This window comes from Rhipicephalus sanguineus, chromosome 4, assembly GCF_013339695.2.
Source record: "Rhipicephalus sanguineus isolate Rsan-2018 chromosome 4, BIME_Rsan_1.4, whole genome shotgun sequence".
In the NCBI taxonomy this organism is placed as follows: Eukaryota; Metazoa; Arthropoda; class Arachnida; order Ixodida; family Ixodidae; genus Rhipicephalus; species Rhipicephalus sanguineus.
Genome location: NC_051179.1, coordinates 4,031,810 through 4,055,126, shown reverse-complemented (window position 1 = coordinate 4,055,126; position 23,317 = coordinate 4,031,810). Strand labels below are relative to the sequence as shown.

Below are 23,317 nucleotides of genomic sequence, written 5' to 3'. Positions count from 1 at the left end.
AGTGGGTCGCCCTCTTCGCCTCTTCTCGGAGAGCACGCCCCTCGTTCTCGTGAGAGTCTGCGAGTCTGCGCTCTGTCGTTGTGCATCGTCGCCGTCAATCCCGCCGTCAATAAACGCCTTAACAATATATATATATATATATATATATATATATATATATATATATATATATATATATATATATATATATATATATATATATATATATATATATATGTTGTTACCGCTTTATGAGCCCCCCCCCCCCTAAATGAAGGTAGACTTTAAGCCCTGTCGGCCGCTGACCCGCAAGTAGCGTTTCGATAAAGGTGCAGTGCGAGGTCAGTGCACGGAACACCAGATGAGCGACCTCATAATGATATCGTGATTTTGGTGCGGGTAAAACCACACATATTTCCGGTGCTTGTGACATTGCCCGAACTGCTAGAAGAGGATGCGCGCGTATATGTTTGCCTTGTGGCCAGTTCGAGGCAGATGCGACTACGTGTAGCGAGCCCGAAGAGAAAGAAAATTGCGCACTCTACTCATGGTATGCGGAGAGAGCAAGGTGTGTCACAAATGATGGCGCTACGAACGCCTGATGCACCTTTTCATAAAACAGCCGTTTTATAAGTGTAAAGTATGTCCGGTAAAGTGAAACCATAAATCAATTTACAATGATAACGTATTATCGGAAAGCTAGCGTGGCGCTAATTTCATCATCATAGGTTCAATATTAAAAGAAAATGAGAAAATTTTCATTTTTTAAAATTCGCGCGATGGGACTGTCAGCGTGAAAGTCACGGATGTCAGATTGACATTCTGGCCTCGTCGGCTAAGAAAATTTTCTGGAACTTGACACGTTAATTGTCTGGCCCTCTTAGAGAACTATGTAGTCTTCATTTTTGCCGGTTAAGGACTATGTTCGTGGATGCCGTTAAAATTGATAATGTCGCGGAGAGTTGGCGCGGGAACTCCGAATCGCTGTTTTCTTTCTGCGCGATTTCCCGTTTGTGAATCGTGACGTCATGACTATTGGTTATATGAAGATCATTTTAATGATGCGAGAAAAAAGCCGCTTTTTTCGTGAGTGTTTCTTTAATAGCCCCGAAAAGAGAGACCTTTATAAATGAACAGATCTTGCAATGCATGCCGGTTGAAGACGGGCAACAGACGACATTACACTCATTCGACATTGTCGCCGTGGTTCGACGAGGACCGGACGGGCGCTGTGATTCTACAACCATTACTGGCGACAAGCGTGTGCGAGTATGATCATTTTCGAATACGAATAATCTACGAAAGAGGCAAAAAAAAAATTCGGCAGATCTCACGTACCGTGGGAATCGATGTTATGCGAAGCATGCGCGGGATGGTGACTGTGGCGTAATTTTTCACATTGAGCGAAACCTTACGGAATGACGCTAGAAAAATGTGCAAGTGGCATACGCACACTCATATGAAGAGTCGCATATGTATTTATAGCCAGTTGTTTACAGTTGCATAACGATGCCAATAGCAACATGGGTGTTACCAACACCAGACGCAGTAAGCTGATATGTAGTGCTTATATTCTTCAATACTGGACAGCGCGAATCCGAACAGGACAAAGAAGGAACGCAAATGCACAGGACAGGCGTTACTCGCAACGAAGCTTCATTCAGGAAAGTTTCGCTAGATATATGGTACGCAGCCGAGTGGCACGCGCAGGCGCACTGCACGTACGTTAAAGTCCCAGTTGCAGTTGTTACAGTTGTGTTACAGTTGTTATGCTTATACCAGGCCCGTAGCCAGGGGGGGGGGGGGGGCTAGGGCACCGACCCCCGCGAAATTTTGGTGAAGTAGGGGCTTTTAGCAAAAATAAATAATGAAAACGTGTTTTTCTCCAATTGTCAATGTTTTCAGCAAGTTCCCCCCCCCCCCCCCCGAAAAAATTTCCTGGCTACGGGCCTGGCTTCTACTTCTCCGTTATGAGGGAGAACGCACGCACGTTTCAAGAAACTGTGTGTATGTGTAGGAGGGGTTCCTGACAGTTTTTGAGCAAGGTAATTATCACCGTGATCAGTGAGCACCAGCAGCTGGGCCGGACTTGTTATCGGATCCGTTCGTGATCGCTGCTACGAGGGGTCTAAGTGCAGTGAAGTGCGAGGAATAGTGCAGCTGGTGGAAATCCTGGATCCCTCTTACGATGAAATGATGTAGGGAAGCATTCACCCCGGTTTTATTGTAATCCATGTAGTCCACGTTGCGGACCACGTGGACAAGTGGATGGTAGTTGAGCGTCTTCCAAGGGTGTTCTGTCTTCAGCTCACTCACTTTCCTTACGTCGACAGCGGTGGTGTAGCGGTTACGGTGCTCGGCTGCTGACCCGAAGGTCGCGGGTTCGATCCCGGCCGCGACGGTCGCATTTCGATGGAGGCAAAATGCTAGATGCCCGGGTACTGCGCGATCTAGGTGCAGGTTAAAGAATACCAGATGGTCAAAATGTACCGGAGCCCTTCGCTATGGCGTCTCTCATAATCATATCGTGGGTTTGGGACATAAAACCCCGACAATCATTATTATTATCACTTTCCTCGCGTGTCAATGTCTCTGCTGCTTGAGACTGTACCACCTGTGGCACATACCCACATAACAATAACTCCAATATGCGGTTATGTGCCACCCGTGACCGAGTGAAAGGGTTTCATGACGTATACGACAGGTACTTTGCATTAATATTGCGATAGCAAATATATGGACACTCTCGGCTGGTTATTGCCGTCGCCGTCTATCAACGCCGTAATGTCCCGGATATGTATATGTATGTATATATATAAAGGCATAGAGAAAAATATTTCGAAGTTCCCAACCTAACAAGAAATCTGACCATTGCGTAAGCACGCCTTCTTTGACATTGCTCCAAAAAGAGCTGCAATTTTTAGACGGCTTTGTATGAATGACACACAGTGTCCTGGTTTTTTACTTCCAATTTTTAGTTTTATCGGCCTTGTGGTTCTGTCAATTTTTTGCTTGTTAATTGTTTGACCATATCATGACCATGCTTCAAAGAAAGATAGCCCCAGGGGGGTGTGTTGCTAATCAGTCACGAAGGGGCGTAAAAGAGAGCACGTGATGAGATTCGTGCATATGTAGGTTTACTTTGGCGTTCAGTAATAAAGTTGGTAGTTTGCGCCCGTCCTGTGTACGTCTCTTCTGTTGTCCGTGTTTTTAGCGCAGCCATGAATCAAGTTACAAGTTTGCACCAACTGGCCCAAATGAAAGCATTACTACCCCAACCGCGGATTTGAACCAGCAACCCCTCGCTCCCCAGCGCGCTGCGTTAGACAACTCAGCCACACGCCATATATGCGCCGCCGACATAACGGCGAGCTATTTATATACACCATGTACCGCTGGTGGTAAGCAAATCTCGGAGGAGCGTGAGCGCGTTTTCTATCACGCAACGCTCCTAATTTTCTTTCATTTGGAACACTGCCCATGAGACGCGCACGACAAAGTGGCCATTTTCTGTACCCACTCAGGATGTGGAAGGAAAAAAGAACACCGGGCACACCTTGCATCAGATGCCCCCTGTGGTAGGAGACGCAGAGGGTCACTCCACGCGCCGCAGTTTAAAAGAAGAAGAAATGTCTCAGAGCGTCTAAATATTAAATTTCCCCACCTATATTAACCGCCGGTTGCATGGCCAATCCCCCGTAGTGGGTAAGAGCCAAGAATTAAGGGTCAAGCAAGCAAGCAAGCAAGCAAGCAAGCAAGCAAGCAAGCAAGCAAGCGTCTGATTCTCCATTGTCCACACTTGCAGCGTGTTGCTCAAGCACATAGGCGTAACAAATGTGACAGTTGTTAGTTCACGCTTGCCCTGTGCATGCCTGTGCGTTCATTTAGGGCGTCCTTCTTTGTGCTTTAGCGGCACGCTGCAGGTATCGAGCTGCTTCTGGTTCTTCGTGTGACATTTCGCTTTCTTGCAATCGCATTCATTGCTTCGCCCTTGTTGTGAAACTGTGACTTTTCATGTCATGACCAGTGAATCGTGTTCGTCATGCACTGATTCCCTGCTATGCTCATTTTGGTATATTACAAGTTATGGAGACGACCAGGAGAGCCCCCAGATGTAGGCGGATAGATAGATAGATAGATAGATAGATAGATAGATAGATAGATAGATAGATAGATAGATAGATAGATAGATAGATAGATAGATAGATAGATAGATAGATAGATAGATAGATAGATAGATAGATAGATAGATAGATAGATAGATAGATAGATAGATAGATAGATAGATAGAAACGGCCAAAGTGCCTGAGGTTCACTAAGAAATGCTTCGCATTTAAAACTGTGTTCGAGTAGTGTGCGCATCATTAAAAGCTTGCAGAACAACTCACACTGCACTCACAGGTCACATTTGCTAAACAGGTCGAATCAGGCGTTATTACTCTTGTATAAATTAATAAAACTGCCATTTGAGTAGGCTGCACGACGCTGAAATTCGTTCTCGTAAGGAACTCATTACTGGTTATCATGCAGGAATACTGACTGCTTGAGAAGCTCAAGGACGGTGTAACAATAATCCTTGCTGACAGGAGGCGGCAGCGAATGGCTGTACTGTGGCTCGTTAAAAGCGTGCAGTATGCTCTCAACAGCGCTGCACCACACGACATTCGTATTGGCCGCGAGATCGAGCGGAGTCGCCGCCTGGCGGCTACTGGCTGAAGCGCGCCTAGTGTGGATTGCTCCATGCGTCGTCTGCTAGCTGCGTTGTTCGTGGTGGGAATCGTTGCGCATTCAATCGGACGAACACAGGAAGGAAGGACAGAGTAAACGGAAAGAGCGCAAATGAATAAAGCCAGTTGATAGTTTGCGCTCTTTCCGTTTACTCTGTCCTTCCTTCCTGTGTTCGTCCGATTGAATGCGCAACGATTCCCACCACGAACATGCACCAACTCGCCCAGCAAGAAGTTCTTCTAAAATAGCTGCGTTGTGTTTGCATGTGCGCGTACGTCATGCAGGGCCCCAAAAGGCGGTTTGTTCCGTTGCGTTGGTGCAACTTTAACCGCTCGTACGTATGCCTAACACGATTTAAAGAAGCCTTTACCCTTGATCGGATCTATATGTACTGTAATAAGATCAGTGAGTGCATTTGTCGAGAGTGCTGTGTGTGGTCGTCGTCCGTCCGTTCACGAGAGCCATATCAGTGTAGGTGCCGCTCTGTGGTTCAAGCGCATTGCAAAGTGCACTTGGCGTTGTCCTAAAGATGAGAAGTATTAAATCTCATGTGAATATAGCCTTTTAGCGGCTCAGTGGTTAAAAAAAAAGGCTCTCATGCACTTGCGCGTTGTGGTTAGGTGTATAACTTCGGTACTGTCGTTTATAGGTTACGCGACGAGCGTTAGTTGTGTACGGTCCTGATCCCACTGCAGAGAAATATTTCTGTCAAGTCACCTCTGAAACTTCGGTACTTAAATTGTCCCCTAAACAGAACAGAAAATGGAATGACACGGAAATCGCAAAACTGAGTTGCCTTGCGCAATTATAACTTGTGGCGAAATGTATAAAAAGACACCCGTATATTTGCGAGGTAGCTTATGCCTGTCAAATTTGCGATTTGGCAAGATCAGTGTCGGAAGTGCGTCAGGCCTCAATCTCTTCCGCGAAAACCCTTAAAAAAAGAGAGCGAGCGAGAAAAATATATTCATCAAGGTCAGCAGTGGCGATAAACTCGCTCGCGCATTTTCATCGCTAACGTGGCGAGTGAGGGCTCATAAAACGATACCCTTTACTATACACCAGATCATGCATACACACTTGCCGCGTTCCGGTGCACGTACTTGCCCTGCGGAACACTGAGAACTGTTCTCGCGGCCGTGTAAACACAATGGAACATGCGCGAACTACAAAAGGGCTCGGGGACTCTCGTTTAAACAGACTCATAGCCAAGCGCGAACAAACTTTGCATTCACAGCGCAGACGGTACATGAATGACACAGAATAAATTCCATGAATTAATTTTCTTCTTTCTCGATTGATTATCGCTTAATTGTCCTGCGGAAGTGTAGGAAAATCAAAGCACAGGGAAGCTTCCCCGAGCGTTCGCTTACTGCGACCGTCTTCACGCTCGTAGTGCACAGCAGCAACAAGCATATAAATGCACACATTAGCGAAGTTATCGCTGACTACTCACCATCCGTACTCGTTCGCGAACGCTAGAATGCACCGTCGTCGAAGTGCTTGCTGCACACCATCGCGTACTTGGTAGGCGTCTTGCCGTTACGAAGCCTAACGAGCCACAGTCGGCGACGCTCCGCGTCGGTGGGATAGAAATGGAAGCTTATCCCTCGCTCTGTGCAGTATGTGCGGCATTGTGGCACCGAACAAAACCTCACCATCGATAACGAAGAGTTTTCTGCGGGTACGGAACACAAAATCACGATGTGAAAACAGAAGCCCTGTGCACTTCTACACACACCACACGAAACCAGTATCCACACTAGCGGGGTGACGGTGCTGCCACCTATAGGTCGATCTCGCCGCGAATATATACGTCCATAGGTGGCACGCCTTGCGAGCACGGCGGCACACGCGTGTACATTAGGCTCTTTTGGCTTGGGATTCATCTCAATTTCGTTTGAACTGTAGGAGGCTTCTAACGGTCACGCGTTAGCTAGAATATTGGATTCGTATTCGAAATTTCGAATATTCGCACATGCTTACCGGTGACTGACAACCGGAAGCACGCTTTCAATCGTGCCGTTTTCGCAGCTCATAGGGAGCGCTCACACGGCAACAAGATGGACATTCATTGAAAGCTGCCACCAAATAATGCACGGTTAGTCATTGGCCCCAGTGGGGAGGGCGTCGACATGAAGGAGCTGCCATTGTGGCGATATCAAAATCTCTTGAGGTGTCTATATCAAAGGGCGGCCCCTAAATGGAGCTGCTAAGGTGTTTAGCCCTTTCAGTCCCAGTGATTCCAATTGGAATCATAAATTTTGTAAGTCAGTCAGCAAGCACCTGGTAAACATAAAGCATTGTTCTTCTTCAAGAGTTCATATTTAGCATTTGCTCTACATGTGGTGCCAACCTGGTACACTCAACAAAGCGAGGTCACATGTGAACGAAGAAATTACGGAAGTGCTCGCTGAGGCAGCTTCTTCTTTCACCGTGCAGGGCATTTATCTGAGTTCTGTGTCGAAAAATCGAATTTTCGCCGTTAGGTATTTTGCTGTCCCATCGAAATAATTTTTAAGTAAGAAATTAAGAAACAAATGATCGACATATTATGAAATAATAATTAATTCACAAATTAATTCGGTCGCTAATTACTCTTGATTAAAAAGTGCGAGCACAGCTTTTTTTTTCATATTTTTGAACTACCATGATCATACGTATCTCAAATTGTAAAAACCAGTTGCTTACATCGAAAAAAAAATAAATCGGGACTGAAAGGGTTAGCGCAAAGACGGCATCAGATCTCTTGTCAATCGTCCTTATTTGCATCTCAAGCCAGTAATTCGTACCAAACACTCCAACTCTCGCCGCTATGCGGTAGTAAGAATAGTGAACCGAAAGCGAAAGGCGAAAATACGCACTTTTCAGCAATGAACTTGTTTGTCTATAAGTGAATTCCAAGTGTACAGCCATTGCATTTTGCCACTGCCCGCATACGCCGCATAAACTTGCACGATAAGGAGCTAGCACTATCGATTCTTAATATGGATAAGTTCAGGACTCTGCAGTGCGCGATGGAATGGAAAAAAAAAACAACTTCGTGGACACCTATAAGAGTGCCTTCTCATTCACTCCTCGGTGTAAAACATGTGCGCATGACATTGGCCGCAACAATTACACTTGGGAAGTCTACGCTGTGGAGTCTTTAGCTGACGGTGACGAAGAGCCCTTTATAATGGGCTGACAACCTCGTGAAGAAATTCACGTGCTGGCGCGAGTCTACACTTGTGCCACGCAGTATGACATCTGTTAAAGTGACTGCTTGCCCTACATGACGACTGTATACACGGAAAAAAACTGGTGAGAGTATCGCAGGAGTAAAAAAGCCGAGTTACTCTGCACAGCGTTGTTTTACTCTCGCAAAGCATCACATGGAGTGAAATGCACTGTTCACTCTGTACGAAAAGAGAGAGTGAAATGTACTTTGAACGCCACCTTTCTCTGATAGAGTGGACTGCCGATATACTCACTTGGCACGAGAGAGTGAAACGCAGTTGTACTCCTGCTACTCACCTATATGGATGTGCCGGCATACCGCGAGCGATGACCGCTCATTATTAAGCACACATATATGCCGTAAAGAGCACTGCATTTGTTTGTTGTGGCGCTGGAGCCAATTACTTAGAAAAAACAGCATTTTCAGCGCGCATTGGAAGGCATTGGGATCAGTCCTAATATCCGCGTTTTTAGCTTCAGATTTGTGTATTTAAATAAGCGACCTCATCGAGCCGGTCGTGATCGAAACTCTTGATTCGAGCGGACAAAGGCGAAGCGAGGAGCATTTCAGATTTCTCGCAGAGTTGGCTGTACGGAGAGCGCGCTATGCTCAACTGTCAAGAAATTCAAATATGACGCTTGAAAGATCTCAAGGGGGGACAAGGGGTGTGCCTGAACCCAAGGGGGTCAAGACCCCTACATGATTTGCGCAACTGGAACTAGATTGTTTAGGTCTCGCGAAAGGTCACGTCTCGTTGCTCGGCCGCCTCGCGCAGCTGGGATGCTCGGCACGAAACTGTATGAGGTGCACGCCGATGAAGCGGATGTTGCGGTCGGAGGTCAAGGGTCGCTTCGTCGTGACCCGGCGCAACAATAAATAATTACCGTAATGACGCTCATCGCGGCATTCCTCTGTGCCCGCTCGAGTTGTGCTGCTCTCAACAATGGCCGCAGAGGGAACCTCTGGGCTGGGTATATCAGCTCGGGTTGTTGTTACGTATGCGGCAGAGAAGGATTTAAAGGAGAAAAGCACTTTTTCTCGCATTTGCAAATAGCTCTTTTACGATACCAAACTTTGCCGCCAGAAGACGCTTGGTAAGGGAGAAAACGTGCAAAAAGAACATGCGGGTGGCACCTTGAAGTTTACGCACCAAACGCCGTGACGTCATAGATTTTGACGGCGTCTCCTAGCGCCCACGTAGTTCTTAATCGGCAGAAGTGAAGTCTTCTTAGGGAGCCAGGCACATAACATGCCTTGTTTCAGGGAATTTTTGTGGCCATAATACTAAAAACACTTTGAAATCCGCCGGACGTCACCATTGCAGACCTCAGCGGGAAATTTGAGACATTGATTTTCTTATCTATTAATAAACCTATGGTGGTGAAAGTAACGGCGATAGGGCTTTCAGAGTAAAATTTATCAGTCTAAATGAATTTACTGTTTGTCTTTAGTGTCCCTGTAACGAGTGATGGGGTCCCTTTAGCGAAGGCAGGCAAAAGTCGATGCTCTCAATTGACTTGAATTGCTTCATTGTACGATCGCTTCTTGGTTCCCAATAAGTTTGCTCTTGACTGGCATTATTGGATTTAATGTCATGCTGTGTTCACTTTAATGTACGCACGTCCCTTCACTCACTATTGGCTTACATCAAAATCACCTGATTTACAACTATGCTTCCTGGTTCGTTATTCATTGATAGTTCGCACCAAATTGACTTGGTCTTGCGTAGAGCAGTCGCAGCTCGATGTCGCGGCTTTTACTCACTACGAATGCCTACATTTTCATGGTTTCTAAAAAAAACGAATACGCCCCAAATTATGGCACCCTCCAACTTTTACACAAAATCTACTCTAGAGTTGACAATAAAAAAAAGTTTTTGATGATATGTCGTTTCAATGTAGTTTGACCAGCGGCAAAATATTTCCACCTCGACGTAGAATTTGTGTGTGACAGGCGCCTTGCTGTTTGAGCATTCGGAAAAAAAATTTTAAACTTCCAGTGAACTCACTAAAGCTCCGCTTGCGACTGGACCACAGCTGGGCTCGGCACAGCAGCGACAGCATCGTCGGCCTGCCTGAAGACTCTGGAAACAAAGAGATGAACTGGTAATGAAAGCGGCAGTGTTAATGAGCCGTGATCAAGCAACTTGTCATGGAATGTCGCCTCATAGGTTTCTCCAAAGCAAGCGGACCTCATAATGAAAAAGTGCAAGGCTTCCAAAAACAGCGCTAGGACGGCACAAAGAAGCGACAAGACGGAACGCCGACTAGCAACGCTTATTTCGCCGTAGCGGAATAGATGCCCTCGCAAAAACAGGAACAAATAGAATGATGCCAGGACAAGCACCCCTTAGCGGCACATGCGCGGAGATTACACTCAGTGGCCGAGGCATTGATGTTCTTTCTTCAGCGAGTCTACCGACTCACAGATGAGTCATTGCGCGCGTGAATCACGTGGGCCTCGAGGATTACTCTGGTGCATTGATTCTTGTACCTCCTTTTTAGAACCCTTGTTTGCTCAAAGTGTGGCGTGCAACCACGCTTAACACAACGCAAAGTATATATGTACCACCAATGTGGTATGTACCAACATGCCCGCGTTAAAACTTCAATAATACCTGGGGGTTTAAGTACCAAAATCATGATATTATTATGCGAGCTGCCGTAGTGGAGGGCTCCGCAAATTTCGACCATCTGGTGTTCTTTATCGGGCACTGACATCGCACAGTACACGGGCCTCTATAGCATTTCGCCGGCATAGAAGTGCGACCGCCGCGTTCGGGATCGAACCCCCGACCTTCGGTTCAGCAGCCGAGCACCGTCACCACTGTCCAAACATGGCGGACCGCATTAACACTCTATATCAGCGCAAGGCATTTTACAGCTTTGATAGTTTTCGATAGCCACTTTTGCAGAGAAATCATTGTGGCCACCCAGGTGAGCAGCTTTCATAAGCAGATAAAACAGTCAGTGTACGCGGCTTTGCTCGGCACAGGCGCTGCTCTGCGAGAACACAAAGTGAACTTGATGGGGCCAGCGGCTCTGGCGGTGGCGTCTCGAAACACTGACCTTGAGCCGCTGTTCGTTTTCGCTAACGTGCCAGACTAGCGCTTCACTGAAACTCTTTCGCCGGCTTTCCGCGGATAAACGAGGAACCAAGTACATGATCAACATGCTGATACGCTGAAGGCGTGAACTGTCGGCAAAAATTCCGTATATGGCTCCTGTGTTGGCAACAGGTCTTGCAATCCAAATTTGTGTAGTGAAGCCATCCCTCATTTGTGCTGGAGGCTACGTTCAAGGCTAGTCTCTCGGCAAATGTATTCATAGACACTTTTGGGTCACTCACCTGCTCGCAATATATCGCAAATATGTTGCATCAGTGCGCGCTTAAATGGTACAGAGTTCTTTATTGCGATAGCAAACATATGGACACTCTCGGCTGTTTTTCGCCGTTGGCGTCGCCGTCATGTCTCGTATATATATATATATATATATATATATAACCGCGACAAAGGTTGTCGTAGGAGCCGCAGATGGAGATGGGGACGGGTTGTCATTGGAAGCCATGGCGAGAGGCTGGATGACGCGGCACTGCGGAGCTGCGTGGGGAGGACGGGGAACGTTCCGCCTCCACCAAATATGTTAAGTGAGTGACGAGTCGCTTTTACAAGTCGCTATTCACAAAATATATTTGCAAGAGCGGTTGCAGCGCTGACCAGTCCGGCTCCGAGCTCGAGCAGCGAGCGACCTTCATCCTCTTCGTCGGGCGCACACGCGCGTCGACAATATGAATTCAGGCAGCCTACATGTAGCAATATATATATATATATATATATATATATATATATATATATATATATATATATATATATATATATATATTGTAGCGAAGCCTTTGAGTTGAGTAATGGGTTGCGCTCTTTATGGCCTTCTAGTGGGTCGTCCTCTTGGGCTCTTCCCGCTCGCGCTCTGAGCTCGTGTTCTTGCTTGACTGTCGCCATTGAGCATCGTCGCCGACTGCCGTCTAATAAACACCTCAACAAATTGGTGGAGAGTGCTGTGCTCCCATTCGATGCCCCTGGAGCTACGATCCCGTACCCTACCAACTACCATGCCTCAAGACGCTGCTCAGCAAACGCCTCCTCCAACAACGACCTCCTGCCCCGGTGTCCCCCGCATCCGCGACCCCCCTATCTTCACCGGCGCGGATGGGACCGACGTTGAGGACTGGCTTGCGATGTACGAGCGTGTGAGCGTACCCAATAAATGGGACGAGGCAGGCAAACTCAGCAACTTGGTTTTCTACCTCGCGGGTGTGGCGGGCCTGTGGTACAACAACCACGCCACCGATTTCCCCACGTGGTCTGCTTTCAAGACCGCCATCATCGACGTGTTTGGCCGCCCTGCTCTTCGTAAACTGCAAGCCGAACAACGTTTACGTGAACGAGCTCAGCAGACCGGTGAGTCCTTTACGAGCTACATAGAAGACGTCCTGGACTTATGCAAGAAAGCCGACGCAGCTATGCCTGAGTCTGACAAGATCCGCAACGTTATGAAAGGCATCGACGACGACGCCTTCACTATGCTGCTCGCCAAGAACCCTCGTACTGTGGCCGAGGTGATCACGCTCTGCCAAAGCTACGAGGAGCTGCGCCGGCAGCGGTTGCTGACCCGTCGACCTGCATCACGCGACGCTGATCTTGCTGGCTTGTCGGCCATTTCTGATCAGTCCGCCTTGCTAGCCGAGATCAAGTCATTTGTGCGCGAGGAAATTGCCCGCCAGTTCTCCCTACTGGCCTTCCCTCAGCAGCAGCATGTTGAACAGCCATCGACCACGCTGCTGCCTCCATTACGCCGCGCTATTCAGCAGGAAATCGCGGAGGTCATGCCGGAATACCATCAGCCCCCTCCGGCGCCTGCACCGCTCAGTTACGCGCAAGTTGTAGCCAGGTCACCTCAAGCGATCTCTGTGGCTGCCCCACTTACTTACGCCGAAGCCATCGCCAGACCTCAGGCCTTTGAAGCGAGTGTGCCGGCTGCGTTTGCCGACGTCATACCTGGGCCACCGATGCAGCCCATCATGCAGTCGTATCAGCAGACGCCTCGTCCACCGCGTCCTGCGTCGTGGATGGGACCTACCCCGAAGAATCGATGGCGCACTTCTGACAACCGCCCGATCTGCTTCGCGTGCGGTTGCGCCGGTCATGTTGCCCGCTATTGCAATCGCGTGCAGCCGCCTCGTGTCGGCTCAACCATCACCAGCCAGTCAAGCCGCCCGTATTACGCTTCACCGCCGCCTATGTCACCGTCGTCTCGCCCAGCTCCATCTACACGCCGTTCGCCGTCACCACGACGCCGATCACTGTCGCCGATGCGGCCACGTCCGGTCCCACGTGACCAGGAAAACTAGTCGTCGCAGTCCACGAGGCAAGGGCTGCGACGCTGTCGAACTGCGAAAGCCCTCAGAGAAGCCCATCGAACGTGTTAGACGTGTTTGTGGACGGTGTTCGCGCATCTGCCCTTATCGACACTGGAGCCGCCGTATCCGTTATTGACGCCAAACTTAGCCGATTACTGCGAAAAGTGACGACGCCACTTCCCGGGCTCTCCCTCCGTACAGCCAGCGCCCAAAGTATTCACCCTACAGCGGTGTGCACAGCCCGCGTCATGATTAACGATGCTCTGTACGCCGTCGAATTTATCATCATTCCAGCATGCTCTCACGACGTCATCCTAGGATGGGATTTTCTCTCCCACCACGACGCCGTGATTCATTGCGCACCAGCCGAAATAGAGCTCTCACCATTCTCTGATCTGACGCCGGCTGACAGTCCATCGTCTGTGAGCAAGGTACTCGTCAGAGACGACACCACAGTGCCTGCAAACTCGTCAACGGCGGTGTCCGTCTACTGCGCCAGTCTCTCCGACACCGTTGCACTCCTCTCGCCATCTGACCGTGTTTGCACGAGGAAAGGCTTGCTGGTGCCTTTCGCGACCGTGCAAGTCACTCAGGGCAGCGCTTCCATTTTTGTTATCAACCCATCTCCGTACAGTGTTACGTTGGTGCGAGGAGAATGTCTCGGCAGCGTGGAACCCCTCGAAGACGCACAAGTTATGGACGAACCAGATGACACGCACTGCCCCAACTCCAGTACGCTCAGTGCTGTTACCACGTCTGGTTCATCGCCCGATGACGTATTCGCTTCTTCCATTGCTGACAACCTTACGCCGGTCCAGCGTTCCCAGCTTCTGGGTCTCTTGGAAGAATTTCGCGCTTCTTTCGATGTCGCTCAAACTTCTCTCGGCCGCACGTCCACCGTTACGCATCGCATCGACACTGGCGCCCAACCGCCACTGCGGCAACGTCCGTATCGCGTATCTCCCACAGAACGCCGCGTAATCAACGAGCAAGTCGACGACATGCTTCGACGCAATGTTATTCGACCATCTAACAGCCCCTGGGCGTCTCCTGTCGTTCTTGTTGCGAAGAAGGACGGTTCTGTGCGGTTCTGTGTGGACTACCGACGACTCAACAAGATCACTCGTAAGGACGTGTATCCACTACCGCGAATAGACGACGCGATTGACAGCCTACAAGGAGCAGAATTCTTTTCATCCATCGATTTGCGCTCAGGGTACTGGCAAGTACCTATGGCTGATGACGCTCGACCGAAGACCGCCTTTGTCACGCCCGACGGCTTGTACGAATTCAACGTCATGCCGTTTGGGCTGTGTAATGCGCCCGCCACCTTCGAGCGCATGATGGATACTATTCTGCGCAACCTGAAATGGCACACGTGCTTGTGCTACCTCGACGACGTCATCGTGTTTGCTCCAGACTTCTCCACGCATCTTCAACGCCTCCGGCATGTGTTGACGCGTTTGAGCAACGCTGGTCTGCAACTGAATCTAAAGAAGTGCCGATTTGCAGCACGGCAGCTGACAATACTCGGCTACGTCGTGTCCAAGGACGGAATTCTCCCCGATCCAGCCAAGCTTCGGGCCGTGACCGAGTTCCCGAAACCTACGTCCGTCAAAGAACTGCGCAGTTTCGTAGGACTGTGTTCCTACTTTCGGCGCTTCATTCGAAACTTCGCGACTATCATTTCGCCGCTGACGAAGCTCCTCGGAAGTAACGGGCCCCTCCATTCGTGGTCGTCAGAGTGCGACGACGCTTTCGCAACGCTCCGTCGTTTGTTGACGTCGCCTCCCATACTACGCCACTACGACCCTACGGCCCCTACAGAGGTACACACAGACGCCAGCGGTGTTGGCCTTGGCGCTGTCCTTGCGCAGCGCAAACCGGGGTTCCCTGAATATGTCGTGGCATATGCAAGTCGTACGCTTACTAAAGCCGAGACCAATTACACCGTCACCGAAAAGGAATGCCTGGCGATCATCTGGGCCCTCACGAAGTTCCGACCCTATTTGTATGGTCGCCCATTTGATGTCATCACCGACCATCATGCACTATGCTGGTTGTCGTCATTGAAGGATCCCTCAGGCCGCCTCGCCCGCTGGGCACTTCGCCTACAGGACTACGATATCCGCGTGCTGTACCGCAACGGACGCCAGCATGCTGACGCCGACGCCCTCTCGCGCTCGCCCTTGCCTGACGACAATACTCCATGCTCGTCACGTAACATTGTTGTTTCTTCCATCGACGTTCACACCATCACTACCGAACAGCGCAAGGATAAATGGATCGCCTCGCTGATAAACTTGCTCAATGATCCGTCGGCAACACCAACCACTCGCGCGTTGCGTCGTCAAGCCCACCATTTCGCCATTCGTGACGACCTACTGCACCGACGCAATTACAACGCCGATGGCCGCCAGTGGCTACTTGTGATACCCCGCAGTCTGCGTTCTGAAATATGCGAGTCCTTCCACACTGATCCACAATGCGCGCACTCTGGGGTATCCAAAACTTACCACCGCATTCGACAACGATACTTCTGGCGAGGGATGTACCGCTACGTGCAGAAGTTCGTCCGCTCCTGCCTCGATTGCCAACGCCGAAAACCTTCAACGCACGTGTCACCCGCTGGTCTACAACCATTACCTTGCCCTAACCGTCCGTTCGGGCGCGTGGGCATCGACTTGTACGGACCACTTCCTCTGACATCGGCTGGTAACCGCTGGGCAATTGTCGCTGTTGACCATCTAACGCGATACGCCGAAACCGCCGCCCTCCCGGTGGCTACAGCACGCGACGTTGCCTCCTTCCTGCTACACCGATTCATGCTGCGTCACGGTCCACCCCAGGAGCTTCTCAGCGATCGAGGCCGTGTCTTCTTGTCGGAAGTCGTCGAAGCCATTCTCAAAGAGTGCCATGCTGTTCACCGCAAAACTACTGCTTACCACCCGCAGACGAATGGCCTAACCGAACGCTTTAACCGCACGCTCGGCGACATGCTCTCAATGTACGTCGCCGCCGATCACACAAATTGGGATGCCATTCTGCCCTTCGTCACCTACGCCTATAATACCGCCCCTCAAAGCACAACTGGGTTTTCACCCTTCTTCTTATTGTACGGAAGGCACCCGTCGCACACCATCGACACGATACTCCCATACAAGCCGGATTCAACTGAGTATGCGCCGATTTCTGACACAGCCAGGCTTGCGGAAGAGTGTCGCGAGCTTGCCAAGACTTTTACAACCCAGGAACAAGAGCGGCAGAAGAGCATTCGCGGTGGCACCACCACTTCTGAGTCCACGTTCCTCCCTGGAGCGCTCGTATGGCTCTCGGTCCCTACCACTGCAACTGGCCTCTCTTCAAAACTACTGCCGAAATACGAAGGCCCCTATCGGGTCGTCGAGCGCACATCCCCGGTCAACTACGTGATCGAACCAATCGAACCATCTTCGGACATGCGCCGTCGAGGGCGCGACATAGTCAACGTGGAGCGCCTCAAGGCATACTATGACCCACTCATAGTGACGAACTGTTAGGTCGCCGGACGGCTCCCTTTTCGTTCCCGGGGTAATTGTAGCGAAGCCTTTGAGTTGAGTAATGGGTTGCGCTCTTTATGGCCTTCTAGTGGGTCGTCCTCTTGGGCTCTTCCCGCTCGCGCTCTGAGCTCGTGTTCTTGCTTGACTGTCGCCATTGAGCATCGTCGCCGACTGCCGTCTAATAAACACCTCAACAATATATATATATATATATATATATATATATATATATATATATATATATATATATATATATATATATATATATATATATATAAAGCCACGAAGAACAATACTTTCCGAAGCGCAGATTCAAACGGGCAACCCCTCGCCGCGCAGCGCACGTCATTAGACTGTTCGGCCATAAACCGTACGTCCCTCAGTATAATGACGGTGAGCTATTTATATACACCATTTACCGCTGACGGTACGCCGATATCAGCGGCATTTGAGCGTGTTCTCTGCATTACCAGCGAGACGGCGCGAAGGGCGCGCTTTAGATGTCATCGCCCCGTTCGTTGCGATGCGCGCGCTCACCTACCATTCGTACTTTGCCCTACAGGGCGTAGTCTCCCGTGCGCGCACGCTTATCTCTTGATGGGCGCGGTTTGTTTGTCTTACACCAGAAACTTTGCGTTGATGTGACAGAGCGCACGAATGTCACTTTGCTTGCTGCAGCGGCCGCGTTTGCGAAAAGTGTGCGATGCTCTTGTCACGTGGTCGTGACGTCGACGAAGACAGCAGTCGGCGTTTTCAAGATGGAACTGTTTATTTGGCCGAACTTGTGGCCGGGAAACGGAAAGGTAATTTACAGCAATACACACTGTATGCACTGATAGCGGCGTACAGAGCGTCGACCGTCGATCAACTGACAAGCAGACAAGCGCGTCGGCTTTTATACAGGCGCTATCGAACTTTCCAGCGATATCGCTGGTGGCGGCGTTATCTCTAGACAAAGCTGGAACATTCGCGTGCGCCGCGCAATCTTAACAAAACGATCTACAAATCTTGGGAAGCTTCTCGAACACTGAGACGCGGTTCGCGCTGAGCGTCGCTGGCAGTCTTTGTGGGCGAAAACGGAATACAACAAAAGTGATAATAAGGAACGCACGTGGCAATGTCCCCCTCTGAAAAGCATCGTCCCGATGCTTAAAACACAACATGGGTGGGGGGGGGGGGGGGGTAAGGTCAATGCATGCAACAATAACAATAAAAAAGAAAGTACAATAAACAATAATCGCAAGCAAGAAAGTATAATAATAAAGGAAAAGTACAGCCTTCAGAATCACTAACGCGCGTAATACGGCTTGAGGCGCACGACATGGACGACTTCAGGTCGTGCACGGCGCCGCTGAGAGTTCGTAATGCCGTCAGGGACAACCTCGTAGTCGAGTGCGCCGAGGCGTCGAAGTACCCTGTACGGTCCGAAGTATCGTCGAAGCAGCTTCTCACTAAGTCCCCGTCGGCGTATTGGCGTCCATACCCACACACGGTCACCGGGTTGGTATTCCATGTGGCGTCGTCGAAGGTTGTAGCGGCGGCTGTCAGTCGTCTGCTGGTTCTTAATCCGTAGGCGGGCGAGCTGTCGTGCTTCTTCGGCGCGCTGTAGGTAGGTGGTCACGTCGATGTTTTCCTCGTCGGTCACGTTTGGTAACATGGCGTCGAGCGTCGTTGCCGGGCTCCGTCCGTAGACCAACTTGTATGGCGTCATCTGCGTCGTTTCCTGTACGGCCGTGTTGTACGCGAAGGTCACGTACGGAAGGATAGCATCCCACGTCTTGTGTTCGACGTCGACGTACATGGCCAGAATGTCGGCGATGGTCTTATTTAGACGCTCGGTGAGGCCGTTGGTCTGTGGGTGGTACGCGGTGGTCCGGCGGTGGCTTGTGTGGCTGTATTCCAAGATCGCCTGAGTTAGGTCAGCCGTAAACGCCGTACCTCTGTCGGTGATGAGAACCTCTGGGGCGCCGTGTCGAAGGACGATGCTCTCAACGAAGAACTTGGCTACCTCAGCGGCACTGCCTTTGGGCAGGGCTTTTGTTTCGGCGTAGCGGGTGAGGTAGTCGGTGGCCACGACGATCCATTTATTTCCGCAAGTCGACGTTGGGAACGGCCCCAGGAGGTCCATCCCGATCTGCTGGAATGGTCGCCGAGGGGGCTCGATCGGCTGAAGGAAGCCTGCTGGTCTTGTGGGCGGTGTCTTTCGTCGCTGACAGTCTCGGCACGTCCTTACGTAGCGAGTGACGTCGGCGGCAAGGCGCGGCCAGTAGTACTTTTCCTGTACTCGTGCGAGCGTGCGGGAAAGTCCGAGGTGTCCAGCCGTCGGGTTGTCGTGCAGGGCATGCAGAATTTCTGGTCGCAGAATTTATGGGCGCGGTTTGTTTGTCTTACACCAGAAACTTTGCGTTGATGTGACAGAGCGCACGAATGTCACTTTGCTTGCTGCAGCGGCCGCGTTTGCGAAAAGTGTGCGATGCTCTAACACAAGGAGGTAACAACTGCGTCAGTTCTTAGCTTGCGCTCATCATGTGTATACCTGCGCGTTCGTTTCGTGCGTCCGTCTTTGTGTTTGAGCAACGCGGTTTAGGTGTCGAGCTTCGAACGGTATTAGTTCGCGCTCGTCTGTGTGTGTTCTCGTGCGTCCTTTGTGCTTCAGCAGCGCGCTGCACGTTCCAGGCTGGTTGCCGCTCTTCGTGTGACATTCTAATTTGTTGCTATCGCGTTCATTGCTTCGCCCTTGCGGCGAAACTGCGACTTTTTTAACACGAAAGTGTTTTATGCCGGGGTCCATAGAGTTTCTCACAATAATACCTAGGGGGAAATCGGGTGCCACCGTCTATGCGAATTTCTTACGGGGCGCCGTTGCCGCGATGGGAATGACGGTATAAGTGTTTGCGAAGCTTGTGTTGGCTGGTGTTGAGCGAGGCTTCGTGTAAAAAGCGGATACGAGTGCGCAAATAAAGCTTCTCTAGAACAAATCTCTTATATGTGGATGACATTTACGCGTATTATATTCTAGAATAAAAGTCCACCCAGTTGTACGGCATAACCAAACAACGACGGAAAGAGACGACGAGCATTTGCAGAGGGAACGCTGGCTTTGTCGTCTGAATTCCAAGTTTAGCGGCCGTTAGTTACTTTTTACGCTTCGTAAAATTGTACGTCAACGCATAAGTTTCCGAACTTAAATAAAACTCGTTTCTGTGCAAGGATAAGAAAGAAATAGCTTACTACATGCGCCTTTCAGCACGAAATCAACCATTTTGACGCAAGGAACGCGTGGAAGCCAGACGCGTCTTCGAGGTGTCCCAGCTCTCCGTGAACGATATCAATCCGATATGTCAGCATTCCCATGCATGCAAGAGCTCGCGGCGCCAGTTTTGCCGCTAGGTAATTCTAAACAGGAGGTGGGTGCACGGATTTTTTCATCGCAAGCTTCCGTCTTCCACTTCCTGCCGTTTTTTAGGTAATTGTAAGAAACTCTATGCCGGGGTCCACGAAGACTTTAGTGACGTATTTCCGTCAAGGACATGGCGTTGACGAAATGAGCGCTAACGGATGAGAAAAAAAAACTATAAGAAAGAAATTGGGGGCTGCTTAAGCTTCGCCTTTAAGAGTTCAACGCGATAGCAATATCTTGCCCCTAGTGCGCACTTGGAACACTACGAGTGTTTAACAGAATGCGCGCACTAAGGTGTGTTCCTTATGTAATGGGTAGCATGATTTAAACCAGAATTCTTTTCGAAGTTGCGATGCACCCACTAAGTGACCTTAAAAGGGTCATGAAGCACCCCTTGGGCGTGTTGAAAAAACACATCCTGCGGAAAGCTGACGCGGTTATGAACTACTCTGCAAAATATTACAGTCGTGCGCGCCGCGTAAAGGCCACAAGCGGAGCGCGAAGTTGCCGTTTCCTCAGGCGGCCTTTTTTCAAACAGAGGCCGGTTCTCACTCTCGTCGGCGGGCGGGGCGTCTGCACGTTGACGTCGCGGATCTGCCAGTTTACGTCGCAAGAGATATAGCATGCTTATTGGCCGATAGCCGGATGAGATGAGCTTCTTGCCACGGGGTGCCGCCACTTGCCCACGCCGCACTCCTCAGTCTGCTAAATTTACACGGTAGCCGCACTTGCGCACGCGAATCACAGCGGGAGAGCTATCGCGTTTCATGACGCGCGCTGACGTAACTTCTTTCCCTCGTGCCATCCCTCCCTGTATATCTTCCAGTGCGCTCGTCGGCACGAGAAAAGAGAGAAAGCGCTGAGAGCGTGCGCCAAACCCCCGTAACTCCCCTCGTTCTTGACGGATTCGAGAAATTCTTGCGGCAATCGATTCGGGAGGCAGTAAACTCCGATACTAAGGTCATTAGATCATTACTTGGAAAAGTGGTTCATCACCCCTTTAAGGGAATACGCGCAGTAATGTGTTTGCCTTTTGTAATGAGTGGCTGTCTTTAAACCACCAAGTCGTTAGGATATTGACATGGTGTGACGCCCGATGGCAATGTACGCTTGTGCCACGTAATATTACTGCGATATTACATCTGTAGAGAAGCCTTGGGACATGGTAATGGGTTACCCTCTCCAGCGCCTTCTAGTGGGTCGTCCTCTTTGGTTGCTTGAAGAAGAACGCCGCTCGCGCAGGGAGTTCGTGCCTTGCCGTTACTGTCGCCATTACTCATTGTCGTTGAGTTCTGTCTATTAAACACCTTAACAATTTGGTGGAGAGTGCTCTGCTCCCATTAAATGCCCCTGGAGCTCCGATCCCGTACCCTGCCATCTACCATGCCTCAAGACGCCGCCCAGCAAACGCCTCCTCTCGCAACGAGCACATGTCCCGGTGTCCCCCGTATACGCGATCCACCTATCTTCACTGGCGCCGATAGCACCGACGTGGAGGACTGGCTCGCAATTTACGAGCGCGTCAGCATCCCCAACAAATGGGACGAGGAAGGCAAGTTAAGCAACTTGGTATTCTACCTCGCGGGCGTAGCAAGCTTGTGGTACAACAACCACGCGTCCGATTTTGCGACTTGGTCCGATTTCAAGACCGCCGTCATCAGCGTTTTTGGCCGCCCAGCAGTTCGTAAGCTGCAAGCCGAACAGCGCTTACGTGAACGATCTCAGCAGGCCGGTGAATCGTTCACAAGTTATATCGAAGACGTCTTAGACTTGTGTAAGAAGGCCAACGGAACCATGTCTGAGTCTGACAAGATCCGGAACGTGATGAAAGGCATTGACGACGATGCCTTCACCATGCTGCTCGCCAAAAACCCTGGCACAGTGGCCGAGGTCATAACGCTATGCCAGAGCTACGAGGAGCTCCGCCGGCAGCGTTCGATGACCCGTCGCTCCCCATCACGCGACGCAGAGCTTGCTGGCTTGGCGGCAATATCTGACCAGGCCGCGTTGCTGGCAGAAGTCAAGTCGTTCGTGCGCGAGGAAATTGCACGCCAGGTCTCTCTCCTCGCCTTTGCCCACCCGCCGCACGTTCAACAGTCGTCGACCACCCTTCTTCCTCCTCTCCGCCGAGCAATTGAACAGGAAATTGCGGAGGTCATGCCTGAGTACCACCCGCAACCTCCGGCTCCTGCGCCCCAGAGTTACGCTCAAGTTGTCGCCAGGACGCCCCAAGTAATTCCTGCGGCTGCCCCAATGAGTTACGCCGAAGCCGCCGCTAGACCTCCGTTCTTTGAGGCGGGTGTGCCGGCTACATATGCTGACGCCATCCCTCGGCCCCGACTGCAGCCCGCCATGCAGTCATTTCAGCAGCCGACCAGTCAATCGCGTCCTGCGACATGGGCGGGACCTACCCCGACGAACCGATGGCGCACCCCCGACAACCGGCCCATCTGCTTTGCTTGCGGTTACGCCGGTCACGTGGCACGTTATTGTCAACGCGTGCAGCCGCCTCGAGTCGCGTCACCTGTCACCAGCCAGTCAAGCCGCGCATTCTACGACCCACCTCCACCTATGTCGCCGACGTCACGCCCACCACCAGCTACTCGCCGCTCTCCGTCTCCACGACGTCGATCACTGTCACCCATGCGGCCACGTTCGGTCGCACGAGAGCAGGAAAACTAGTCGTCGCAGTCCAGGAGGCAAGGGCTGCGACGCTATCGAACTGTGAAAGCCCTCAGCGAAGTCCATCGAATGTAATCGACGTGCTTGTGGACGGTGTTCGCGCATCGGCCCTTATCGATACTGGAGCCGCTGTATCCGTTATGGACGCAAAACTTTGCCGCTTACTTCGAAAAGTGATGACGCCACTTTCTGGGATGTCCCTCCGTACCGCGAGCTCCCAGAGTATCCATCCTACAGCAGTCTGCACTGCTCGCGTCGTCATTCAGGACGTTCTGTACGACGTCGAGTTCATCGTAATTGCGGCATGCTCTCACGACATCATCCTGGGATGGGATTTCCTCTCCCGCC

General features: G+C 50.7%; 1 protein-coding gene across 1 annotated transcript in view; it reads right to left on the bottom strand.

Annotated features, from left to right (window-relative positions):
* Positions 1–9,991, bottom strand: part of LOC119389198 (uncharacterized) — a 162,651-nt gene extending 152,660 nt beyond the window's left edge. Inside the window, exon 1 of the mRNA XM_049415050.1 lies at positions 9,936–9,991. Within this exon, the coding sequence (XP_049271007.1) occupies positions 9,936–9,990 (55 nt within the window). The 5' untranslated portion in view covers position 9,991. The remainder of the gene's footprint in view (positions 1–9,935) is intronic.
* Between the last annotated feature and the right edge of the window lie 13,326 nt (positions 9,992–23,317).